The 12,967-nt window shown below is 38.4% G+C and overlaps 1 protein-coding gene across 4 annotated transcripts in view; it reads right to left on the reverse strand.

The window, feature by feature from the left end:
- Positions 1-12,713, reverse strand: part of LOC309415901 (zinc finger protein 532) — a gene marked incomplete at its 3' end in the record, with an annotated part of 42,507 nt that extends 29,794 nt beyond the window's left edge. For 2 of the 4 annotated variants that reach the window (XM_082013617.1, XM_082013616.1), the window contains exon 1: positions 10,359-12,713. In XM_082013617.1, the coding sequence (XP_081869743.1) occupies positions 10,359-12,698 (2,340 nt within the window). In that variant the 5' untranslated portion in view covers positions 12,699-12,713. Of the gene's footprint in view, positions 1-800; positions 978-3,930; positions 4,113-10,358 lie in introns of all 4 variants that reach the window. The other 2 variants (XM_082013614.1, XM_082013615.1) reach the window with 2 other exon arrangements.
- Positions 12,714-12,967: the final 254 nt, after the last annotated feature.

A 12,967-nucleotide genomic window follows, 5' to 3' on the forward strand; every position in this document is an offset into this window, starting at 1 on the left:
ACAGTGAAACTGCTCTCCTTGAAACATGACCATCTTAGGGAAGCAAAAACCTAGCTCACCACTCCCAAAATCTACAGCGTTCACGAAGAAAAATCTAGTAGATGGAAAGAGGAGAACAGATCCTGCACGAAAAACACTGCCTGACAAGCACGCAGCCGCCTGACCAAAAGAACAGGGTATGGCAGGCCTCTGTAGCCTGCGAGAATTGCCCGAGGTCAGCCCAGAGATGAAAACTGCCACTTTTAAAACCATCTCTCACAAGTACACACTCTGACCTCTGTGAACTGATGGCACTGAAAGAACCAATTTTCCAAATTCACTCAGATGATCATCTGTAAGCATGTAACAGAAAGAAAAAAAAATCACTTTTTTCCACCTTTTCAACCAAATGTTATGAAAAATCACTGCATAAACCCTGATGAGTCTTAGGAGTTCTTTCTGGAAACACCTTATCTTAATCCACAGTAAAAATGCAGATGAGCTAGACAGATTAACAATTAAGAACGAGAAACACACTAGCTGCCTGTCCGAATCATTTCTGTAATTACTGTACAACTCTCTTGTAGTGCACAGTGTTTAAAGAACTGCTACTGCTATGTTCATGGAAATTTAACCTTTGCTAAATAAATTGCCAGCTAAAAACTTATGAAAACATTACATAAACTCCACACGTTACCAACAGAACGACAAACCGCTGGTTGTACACTATGTGATTTTTCAGAGTATAAGCACAGGACAGAATGCAATTTCACAAGTTATTAAAATGCAGGCAAGTGCAGTAGAAGATTAATTTTGCTTACTTTGGTTCGCCTATCTTGATACCCGGGTGTTGTGTATAGGCATGGGAGTGTGTGCTGGGAGCAGATTTAAATGCCATGGGACAGATAGGACACTTGTAAAAGACTTCACAGTGAGAACCTTGAATATGAGACTTGAGTGCCGCCACATCAGAGTATACAACATTGCAATGCACGCAGCTGCAAAAAGAGTGAAAAAGAGTCAGTTCAGCCCAGCCCAAAGCAGTACTGAAAGAAACGGAATCAACACTGATTTTCAAGCAAGTGGAAAAGATAAACGTATATACAACCAGATAAAACTACGTTATTCTGTCAATTTAAACAACCCAGTAAGAATCAACATAAACAGAGATTTGCATATCAGAAAGTAAGAAAAAAGGTATTTCCCAAATTTAATTTGAAAATCTAAGAGATATGAAGTCAGAACATGTGTTTATGGCATTAGAACAAAACAGACAGAAGGGCTGACAGAGGAATATGCTATTGATTGTAAAAAGAATGTTTAAATCCTCTGCAAATTTGTAAAGAGATTTAAAAAATTGCGTTTTTATCACATGCAGTGGATTGTACAAGGTACGCCACAGTAATTTAGAAACTACCACCAAAATGGAAAACCAGTAAGGAAAACATTTCCACCATTTCCCTGGTTTAGATTTAATGAAGACATACTGGTAATGATTTTCTGTATATGTAATTAAATCAGCACTTGGATTTAAAAACAAAAAGGAATAATTTAAACGCAGGACAACTAAACCACATCTCTACAATCAGATCAATCTATCAGATTGGTATTCAGAAAATATTTTTCAAAGACATACTTCTGCTGTGTCGAAAATTTGTGACCTTTCCGCATCTACTCTAAAATGAAATGATTAAAAAATTGAATTAATATTAGTACATAAAAATTTCTATACACAATGGTCCCTTTTAGTGCCATACATCTCCAGTACTAAATGCCACCAAGTAAGTCCGAGAACATACTGCACTAAGCAACTACAAAATAACCTGTCAAATGAACAAAATTCTTATTGACCAGTATTTTGCACTGAAAGTTTTAAAATTTAACCATAGAAGGCCTCTACCCTTCCAAATTTTAATTTTGGAATCCATCATAGTAGTATGATCATTGTCATATAAAGGTCAAATTGTCTTTTGATACTGTTTTAATGTCCTGCTGATAGCAACAAAGCACGAAATAAAATTATATATTGCATTCAAGAATCCTGTTTCCCTTTTAAAATGTATCACCTTTGAATTTTATGAAATGTTCTCCTTTCTTTTCTGAGCAGCTGATTTACATTTTTAATCTTATTAATCGAGTTTATATCTATCGAGTTTTTGCTTACCAATTCATTTTCTTAAGTAAATGGTCCTTGCCTTTTTGGGGTCTGTTAGGATCTTCTCTGCTTACACAGAGATGAACGTTTCTTCATAGCGGTACAAAGCACAATCCTCTCACTGACAGATCTACTCCTAACGTGCCACCTCAAGGGAGTTGGGTTGCACCTCTTGCCTCCCCATCCCACCCTGTATGGACTTTATTCTCTTGTGATGCAACATAATAAATGATCCTCAGCATCTACCACTGTATATTAAAACAGTTCTTAAGGACCAAGCCTTCCTTTCTTGGGACTGCTCCAACAGCTTTCTTGTTTTCAACTTGGAAGGATGCAATTAAATTTGAAGTTTAAATTTTCAGTTTGTTTAGTTCAGACAACTAGCCTAAATCACTGAAATCAAACTGAACTCCCTCAGAGAGGTCCTTTGGAAAGGCAAGGCAAGTTAGGCTGTTTCTCAAGTGGATGCACCATGGTGATACAGAGATGCTGAGGAGTCCAAGAAGGAAGACATTAATTTTCCCAGATCTTGCTTTTCTTTGCCTAGGTATTTTTGGTTTAGTCTCACAGAAATTCTGACTTAAGTCTTAGGGTGACAGGAGAGGTTTACGATACATTTTGCAAAGTTCAGTAACTTTCGTTTGAATTCACAGTGAAGGATTTATGAGTCTTCTGGTGATACTGGTGCAGGCCAGGAGTCCCTGAAGATGATTCCGTGTACAAACCCAAGAGACACAGACTAGAGGGAAGGAAAGTAGGGTGGAGGTAGCAGATGTAAGAAATGTAGGACAAGACAGACTACTGCTTGGGAGAAGAGAGTAAAAGATAAGAACCCAAAGAACACAAAGAGCTGAGAATTCTGTCAGGCCATGGATTCAATCTGAAAACAGATTGCCAGAGCAGCTGGCTTGATGCAGTAAAAATGCTTTCTTCCCTTAGGGGAAGTTTTTCAGCCATCCTAGTGAATGAACCTGTGACACCTTCAGGGGGAAGAAGCTGCCTACTGGTAAGATTTTAAATCACCCTTCTCCAGTCAGACAGGATGAAGTGGAAATGTTTTAGGAGTGCTGAGCAAAGCTCGGCTGTACAGATTGCTCTTCTGATCTCTTGCTGTGCCGCCTGCCATTCAGTGTGAGTAAAATTCTAAGATAAAACAATTTTCCAAGCCTTTCAAAACTTAACATTTCCATGAAATGGCTGTGATCCCCATTTTCTCAGTGAGTTGCCATTACAGGGAAACATAGTAGGGAAGCTGAATAGTAACAAGGAAGAACCAAAAGACCAGGCTGTTTGAATGAGAAAGGTAATTTTCAAGCGATGTAAAGCTGAGGAGTCTTGAATTTCCACAGAAAAGAGAGCAACCAGACAGGTGCAGGACACTCATCAGCATCTTGATAATAAATTCTGGCACTGAATACTGAAAATGACTGTTCTATCAGAGAGAACAATCTAAGATTCAATGTTTTGAAAAAACTCAAAAGGTTTTTTTAAGAACCTGGAAATACATCTGAATTCTCTAGACCTTATAAACTGTGAAGTCCTGAATCTGACGTTTTATGGCTGGATGAGATTAGCTAATATTCTGATTTAATAACATAGGAAAGTGGGTGCCCAAAACTAAGCAGAATCCTAATGTGGTATTTATTCCAAAATTTGTAGCACTAATAGCATTGTTGCCATGACAACCTTAAACCCATGAAGCTACCTTCTACAAACAATGCTTATGAAAATGGAAAATTACTTTTAAAAGCGTAAGTCATACATAAATTGACAACAAAAGTAATCATTATACTGACCGAAAACCAACTCTTCGGGTATAATGCAGGCAGTTCTTAGTGACATGAGTCTGGAAGTGGACAGATCTGCAGATTGCTCCACATTCAGGACACGTGTATGGAGACTTATGCTGATGAATTCTCTGGTGTGATGCAAAACTGCACTGGTTAGGAAGCAGCATCTGGCAGATATTGCATGTCTTCTAAACGATAAACCAAAATAGATGAAACAACAGGTTTGGTTCAGCTATACATAACGTCTTGTGTCAAACACTGTAATATATCAAATAAAAGGTTAAATGTTATGACTGTGATGTGAACCAAAAGAAGTAGGCTAGTACTAAATGCAAGCCCTAAAAACAAATCCTGTAGGACAGTGCTGGCAGGTACTGGCAACCAGACATACTGGCATTCTGGGCCATTCTGATGCAACAAAGCTCCTTCATATACCACTGACCACAGCACATACATATTGGTTTATATAAATTTAACTCAGGTGCCTCACAAGATTACATTAACAGTGCAAGGGGCCTAAGTACAACTTGAGAATCAACCTTATGGTTTTAACTCAGTACACTACATAAAGCAAAAAAACCCAAACCCACCAAATATACTATCTTCACTTTCTTTGATCCTTGCTCCTGACGAATACTTACGATAATATCTGTAATACCAATAAAATGGGATATTATCAGGCAGAAAGTGCACAGATAATATAAAAATATGTTTCTCAGGCTAGAATACATCATCTGCATTATATCAACATACTGTGCATCTTAGTGAAAACTAGAGATATACAAAATATTTACAGAGCTTTTCTTTGCAGTGCAATCTTTCTACACGCAGGAGTAACTTATTAAATGAATTCTTTTCTTGTATTTCGTTACGCAAAAATAATTTGAAAAAAATCTTCAACTACATGTTGATCATATGCCAAATCAGAAACGCTGAAATTCTTTGGGTGCTTTGTGCCATTTTTGGGATGAAATGCAAATGATGCAACCCAGCTGTAAACAGGCTTCACTTCTGCTCACAGTTGCAAAATCCATCACCGGAGGGCACAAAGAGCCAAACCTGTAAAAGCATTCCAGAGAATGTTTCATTTACAATAATATATCCCTAAAATCTCTAAGCAGATACGTGCTCCATCCTCTATGGAGCTATGCTTCTGTTAACCTTGACCATAGAAGCTGCTTCACTGACTTGAGCAGAAAACACTCATGGTCTCAAAGTCAAGCACAAATACAAGTCTCTGCAGAACAGGACTTTAACTCAACTTCATTTCATAAGACTTTGCTTTGTAAGGCTTTTCAAATTACTATTTCTTATGACTTGAGACTTACCAATCTCACCACTGACTTAGGAAGATTTAAAAACAAAGCCAAGACTCCTTCGTGACAGGTATTTTTTTCAGATGAGATTTGGGTATTTTTAGAAACAGGAGTTTCTAGGAGTCTTGCAGATGTAGCGATGTGTACATTTTGTAAGAATACAGGACAAAACAAGATCTCCAGAGCTGCATTATATGTTATATACTAACCTAGGTATGAAGAAATCCTGAAATAAATAATTAAGAAATAACCCTTTCCTCATTGTAAAATAGTTTCTTGGTAAAAGTCACCCCCTTCCAGCAATTTAAGCAACTCTCCTTTAAATCTCTTAAAAACAGTAAGATCCAGGTCATGTAAGAGCAGAATCAAAGCTACCATTGTAGAAGAAATAGCACAGTGTTACAAAATAGCTTTCATAGGAGCCTATGAAAGCAACTATGCCAGCAGAAAAAGCCAAACCTGTTCCCATTTAATCAACAGGAGACAGACTCTAACTCCAAAGATGAAACGAAAATCCAAAAAGGTTTTTTTTTTTCCCTAATAGAACACTGTTTAATATCAAGGTCTAAAGTAACTTCATAATTGCCTTAGCATTTTTACAATACTACTGCTATTGTAAGAACAAATGTATTTTTGTATTACAATCTGTACACTCCACCGTTCTTCTTTTCCCAAACCAGCTTAATCTAAATGCTTTTTTTGAGGGCACATGCAAGTACTTTTTTTTTTTTTGTAAAAAACAGCAATTTTACGTAGAAACATTAACATGAAACATCTTGTGGTCACACACACAGAAGCAAGAAGTGTATTTTCATATGGTTCACTTTTAATGTTTACTTTGTGAACACGGCGGCCTGATATGTTTGAACACAGTCTCCATCCAAACATAGTTCTCATGTCCTGACAACAGCAAGATGGCAAAGTGCAAAATATTAAAACAGAGGAAGTTAAGAAAAGAAAATCTACCACTACGCCAATTCAGGTTCAATATTAGCACTACTGCCAGCCTAAAAGATTAGTAGATAGGCAGATAGCATGGCTACATTTACTACCCTTGTGGAAGGCTTTGCCTAAGGTTAACTGCCTGGGCGGATTTTGAACCATCACCCTGATTAGAGCCTTTGTGACACAGTAATTCTGAAATTGTGTTCAGACACATATAAATATCCACTCTGAAATGCCAAATATTTGTCCTGAAGTGACCAAACAGCGATGGCGGGAACCACTGACCCATGCCCTCCGACGCTGAAGAGAACCAGTTTGGGATGTTAACTGTCTTCAGCTCAGGCAAAATCCCGACTAACCACAACTCAACTTAAAATGGGCTTGCCGCATTTACTTGGCTCCAGTACCATTCCTAAAATCTGTCTTTGCCATTTATGTATGACTAAGCAGCAATATAATCCTGAAGAATCTGGAGTATTGTTCGATTACGTAAGAAATGGAACTTCTTATTCCAATACTAGAAACATGGGGTTTTCATAGTCCTTCCAAAGCCTTTTGTCTGCAGCACTACACAAAGAAACTGGGATGCTACGCCACGGAAGAGCCATACAACATTCCAACCCCAGCTTAAGCGCATCTCCCTGATTTTGCAACAAGCAGCCTGCAAGATTCACCTGTAATGCTAGTAACTCAGGCTGACACGAAATGCCAATAACGCTATTTGCTACGGCCACTGGTTTGCTATTTTGATGAGTACGGTAAAATGTTTAATTGTAACTGATTACGGTAGAAGAAGAAGAATCTACTGAGAAATTCTTAAATTCAGCATGTTTGCTTACCATTTTATTTTGGGCTTAAGGTGGCATTAACTTCCAGTTCTCTCATTCCAACCCATACCAAAATAAAACACAGTTTGTGAAAATCATCACCTGCCTGCATTTGAAGTCAAAGTTTTAGAAAAAAAAAGGGTTAGAAGAAAAAATGGTGGAGGTGGAAAATAAAGATACACAAGAACTATGAGTATGAAAGGATATCAGCTATGTAGCTTCCATGGGAGCTATACACTTATACCTGTAAAGAAAATGAACATTAACATTAATTAGTCGAGGTTTGCCACTTCTTTTTCCCCAGTAAGTAGATGACGGTTTGATTTAGCCAGGAAACCTGTCTGTGACTGGTCCCATTCCCTTTAACAGGAATATTAATGGAAGTAAAATATTACAGAAAGGTAACAACTTTATAGGGAACACCTTTTAATTGCTAGGGCTGTTTTACTATTGTTTCTTTTAAAAGAAACATTCTACAGAAGAATTCTAACAGAAGTTTAAGAACAAGAAGTCACAGCTACTTACTGCTTAGACTCATTGAAAACATAAAACAGTATAAAATTTCCATTTCAAGAGCAATTAGGTGGGCACTAGAATAAGTGATAAGCTGCAAATAATAACTTTTTCCCTATTATTTGCAAAATCAAAATATTTATTTCTGTTCTTCCTTTCTTTCCAAAGTTAAAATACCAATTAACTTTCCTGACTCCTTCCCCCCCCCCATAATGGTAGGTTTACAACAAAAAGCCATTGCCAAGCACTAAGAAGGAAAACTGAAGTCAGAGTATTTCTCGTCCAAGCTTTTCAAAGGGTAACATATAATGAAAAGATACTAAAATGTTTATTAATAAATGCCTATACAGAGTCTTTCTTCAGTAAAGACTATCCTTGCAGCAATACTTGGGACAAAAGAAGTCCCAGATAAGCAAAAAGATAACAAAAAGAAAGCAGGATGTATTGCTCTCACTAAATCAACCGTTCAGTTAAACAGTTTCCATGCTGGGCATTTCAGTACAGCCACAACACTACAGCATGTAATAAAACCCAACTTAAAAAAAAACAGCACAGAATTGAAAACTGCTGCTTGATATATGAAAAGGACTAAGAAAAATATTTAATTACTTTTTAAGAGACTATTTTAACAAAGACCATTTAAAACTGTTTATTAAGAGTGTTATTTTAAAATGGAACAACATGAAAATAGCTTCTTTTCCTCCAGTGCTTTGCAGCAACAGGGTGCCTTTTTTTTTTTTTTTTTAACCTGGAACTCCATGGCCTATTAAGCAGGTATTAAGGCCTTGTTCATACATCAGCTCTTAAAAGAGAGCAAGTTTTCAACAAGAGACACAGAACACATTCATAGGTAGTAGGCAATGCTGTTTTCTGTACCTTCATGAGCTTCCTCCCTGAAGAGCAGTGTCTGTGTACCTATACTTATCTTTCCACCTAACTGCAGTTATATTTTGACATTCTATGAAGATCTCAGTTGCTTTCCTGTAGTAAATCACCAGGGTAAACAGTATCTAACAGGACACACACACAGGGCAAACTTGTCAGCAGCAGGACAAAAGCACCGGACAGAGGCAGCAGGAAAGGGCAAAAGGTGTTTCTACAAATCTGTTCAGTCTACCTGTCCATATAAAAAAAAGGCCCCCACAGAAAGCGAGTACATCACTTTTTTTATCTTTGTTCTTCTCTATTTTTTTTCATTTTACCCTTGCCTCATCCTCCCAACCTATTCTCAGTATATTTGTCTGTCTCTCATCCACTTGCTTTATCTTGGTGCCTCCTTAATTGCTTGATTTTACAGTACCAAGAACAACAGGGTTTTCACAAGGACTACTGCATCTTATCATACCAAGTGGTAACTAATGGACCTATTAGGAAAAAAAAGATAAATCTAACACCAGTAAGCACCAGAAGAGGAGTCACTGAAAAAACAATTACTGAGTATTAAGTAACCCAAGAGCTGGTGCAGAATATACGCATGGTCAGCCATTAGATACTGTTCAAAATTACAGCAAAATCTAAGGACGGAATACATTCTGCAAACTTCTTTCTGACAGAGCGCTTAAATAAACTCGCTTTAGAGAGGCACACCTGTAGTATCTTACAAACAGAAATTCACTCACATGGCATTTCACTGTGAATGCAGCCAATTTCTGCCTACGTACTAGCCAGTTAGTAAAGCAAGAGCTGAGGCAGAGCCACATAATCCATATAGTCAGATTATTTCCACATTCAAATCTCTCTACATTACTATCTGTAGTGGTGAGCGCAGTATAACTGCTTCATGGCCACAGAACAGGTCTTAAGTTTAGTAAATAGATTCTAACAGGAACCTATCTATGCTTCTAAGACTAGTGGATTTTTTCCTAACTGCAGGACTTAAACACCTGTATCCTGCACATTGTTGTGCGATTCCCACAAATATTCCTGGGGCATTCCTGTCTTGATCAGTCTGAGCATGCTTGCAGGTTTCCAGCTTCCCCCATAGCAAGAAGCTGCAACACTAAGCTCAACTGAATGCTTTGAAACACACCAGAATCCTTTTTAATTGGCACGCCCCAACAGAAATCCAACTATATAATTTAATTAATGATCTTAACTCCTATAGGATTATGAAATACATCGTACGCTGATTAATATTAACTTTTATTGACTGACATGTTTCTTTCAGATTAGGCCAGAATTAGTGAAGAATTTTAAAATGGTTTGTAAGTTTAGCTCATCAGCAATTGCAAGAAGAAAGGAAAACCAACACAAATAAACAAATGGTCACGCAGCAAGACATGCATGCTAGTGAACACCACTTTTCGCTTCTGTTTCAGACCGATCTGAAGAAAACAGCATGCATAGCCTTTCAATAGAATCAGTGTGCCATTTGCTCATTGCCTAGAATGCCTGTAGGTAAGAAGAATGCCTAGCTCACTTAATAAACAACGAATCTCTTAAAACTGCCACTCAGATTGAATAGGCAGGCTGTTAATGAGGGTGCCAATTAAATGGATTCCACAGGATATTCAAATTCCAAAGCACGGAAAGATTAATACCGTTATTAATTTCAGTATTATAATGTTCAGCTGTAAGAAAGCTAATGCTAAATTTTAGTACAAATATACAGTGTAAATTTCAGACTTTAGGGCCTAAAAATATTCTAAGAAAACTCTTACTTAAAAAATGTTGACATTCGCTATATAAGTGCTTGCCAGATTTTTTGTGGTTGTCATTTATACTTTTAATCACGGAGGTTCAGATAATTAACAGCTAAATGAAAGTAAAAATGTATCCAAAGTCTCCTAGGCTTATAGATGAAACATGGGAATTTAAACATATGATACTCTACTTGTCCACTTGTGTCTGCAGCCTGCTGGAAATGAGTTGCAAGAGATGTCTCATCTTGGAAAACTTCATTACACTCCAAACACTTTAGACTATGTCTACAGAGTTTCGATGGATCTTCGTCTAGTGGCATAGCTGGAATGACAGGTGTACTTGCTGGGGCTGATATTACTGTCCCAGTTATGCCAGACTGTATCTTTGTTACAGTATGCGTGCCAACTCCCACAGGGCTTTGAAGCATAGACGCAGCAGTATTGCTTGAAGGAGATGCTATCATTTGATCTGCTGGGACTGGTTTTAAAATCAGGTGTGAACACTGCATTACAACTCCTTTTTCCTTGTGTCCACGAGCATGGGAAAGAAGACTGCATTTATTGTAGAAAACTAAATTCTTTGTACAATGATTACATGTCACTTCAATTCGCACACTCCTCCTGTCGTAATGCTGGGTCAGGCTCTTCTCGAGAGCAAATGAGTCGCCACACTCCAAACACTTGTAACCTCGTGTTGGTAACGTTATTCCAGCATTGGCAGGGGGACTAAGGTTTGGGATGTAAACTGGTACAGGATTGACACTACTCAGCACCTTATTGAATGCTTCTACTACAGAACTCTGTAGAGATGACACCACCTGAACTCGAGACACTTTTTTAGAAGGCTGTGAGGCTGCTGCAGAAATTATTGCCTGCTTTATTTGTTGCTGAGGTTTCGTTAGCACTTGGCGGAGTTCAGAGGTGGTTTGAGCACCTTGAGGCAGAAGATTAAGGTTGGCGAGATGGACTGTCTTTGGCACAAGTTTAGCACTGGCAAGGCTTGATGCTGGCACCACAACAGTCTGCTGTTGTATAGCGTTGGCAGCTTTTATAATGGCGCTACTGGCACTCTGCACTGAAGCAGCAGATATTACAGTCGCCTTCACTGTAGTATTGTTAGCAAGCTTCAAATTAATAACTTGTGAACCTGCTGTTTTAACTGCTGAAACGGGGAGAAAGGCAGTAGCCACAGGTTTGATAGTGACCTGTTTTGGTGTAAGTTCTGCAGATGCAACTGCATTGGTGACAACTGTGGACTGGAGAGGAGCTCTAGGAGGAGAGGAAAGAACAGCAGCAGAAGTTGGTGAGGACAGGAGAGATGTCATGGAAGTTACCATAGAAGAAGTCTGCTCTGGCTTTTTACCAGAGTCCAAATCAACTTCTGGCAACACTCTAGTAACAGTTCTCTTGATCTCCCCAGAAGAAGTCTTGATGGTTTTTATGCGAACTTTAGGAATTGCTGGTGTTGACCCTGCAGGAGAAGATGGAGACCCTTTGCTACTGTTTTCACTTGATACACTTCTGGGACTATCAGGTGGTTTGATAGATGGCTTTTTAGCACCATCAATGAGACTCTGAGATTCAGGTGATTTTTCAATAGCCCGGGGACTTTCACTCACATCTTTTGGCAATGGAGAAGATTCACCTGAATTAGACTGTAAATCTTTACTGGTATCTGTAGCTGCCTTTTTAGCACTCAGTGCTGCAATTGCAGCAATGCATGAAGAAAGCTTTGCTGACGACTTTGCTTTGGACTGTGAAATGCTGGCAAGATTTGTTTCAGTTTTTTCAGTACTCAGTTTTCCATCAAGTACCCTGTTTTCAAGAAGCTTCTCAGAATTGTCTTTTAGCAGTTTGTCCTCTGTTTTTCGAGCTTTAAAAGGTTCATAGACACTTAAATTCATGGAGTTTGTCTCTGTCTCTCGTTTAGCGACTTTATTTTTATCTATACTACTTGAAACTGTGATTCCAGATTTAATCAAGTTCTCCCCTCCAAGTGCCTTTAGTTTGTCATATTCCTGCTGAGATACAGATCCTGCCAAGACATTTGCTCTGAAATTTGCACGCATCTCCTCTTTATCCGGGGGGTCATCCACCTCAATTTTTTCATCATCATCAAATTCTTCAGCACTTGATATTGGGCTAAACTGGTTGAAAGCTGAATCCTTCAGTGTAGTCTCAGAAGCTGACCCATCGTCTTTAAGTGACTTCCCTTCATCTTTACTGTAACTATCAAGAGCTGATGACGTTAGAAAGCCATTATGCAAGCCATTGCCTGTGGAATGGTGGCCATCCTTGTCCACTCCTTCGGAAGAATCAATAGTACGCACATTTTTCACAATGACACTCACACCAACATCAGATGATGACGGGGCATGAGAATCTTCATCTGTGTGAGCATTTTGTTTTATGTGGCTTTCATGGTCGTCATGTCCAGATTCAATAGCTGCTTTTGGATCAACCATGTCTGGTATGTCAAAGGCTGCAAGAAGGTCATCGAAATCTGGGGTCTTCATATCCCCCATGGTCATGTATTTGATTGTAAGCAAATCTGTAAAATAAGCAGAAAGTCATTATCTCAGTATTTTAAGCTCTAACAGCAGTCTTACACAAAATAAGCTCACATATATTCACATATGCCATGCAAAAAGATGTTATCCCACTTCCGAAGTAGTATTTTCAGAAATTACACATTTCAGAACAGTGTTCCAGTGCAAGTGTATAGTCAAATTATTACACCAAGAGCTACAGCAATCCACCAACTTTAAAGACTGTAACCTAGTCATTTCATTCTAGGCAC

The sequence above is a fragment of the Phaethon aethereus genome (assembly GCF_964289735.1).
Source record: "Phaethon aethereus genome assembly, chromosome: Z".
NCBI lineage: Eukaryota > Metazoa > Chordata > Aves > Phaethontiformes > Phaethontidae > Phaethon > Phaethon aethereus.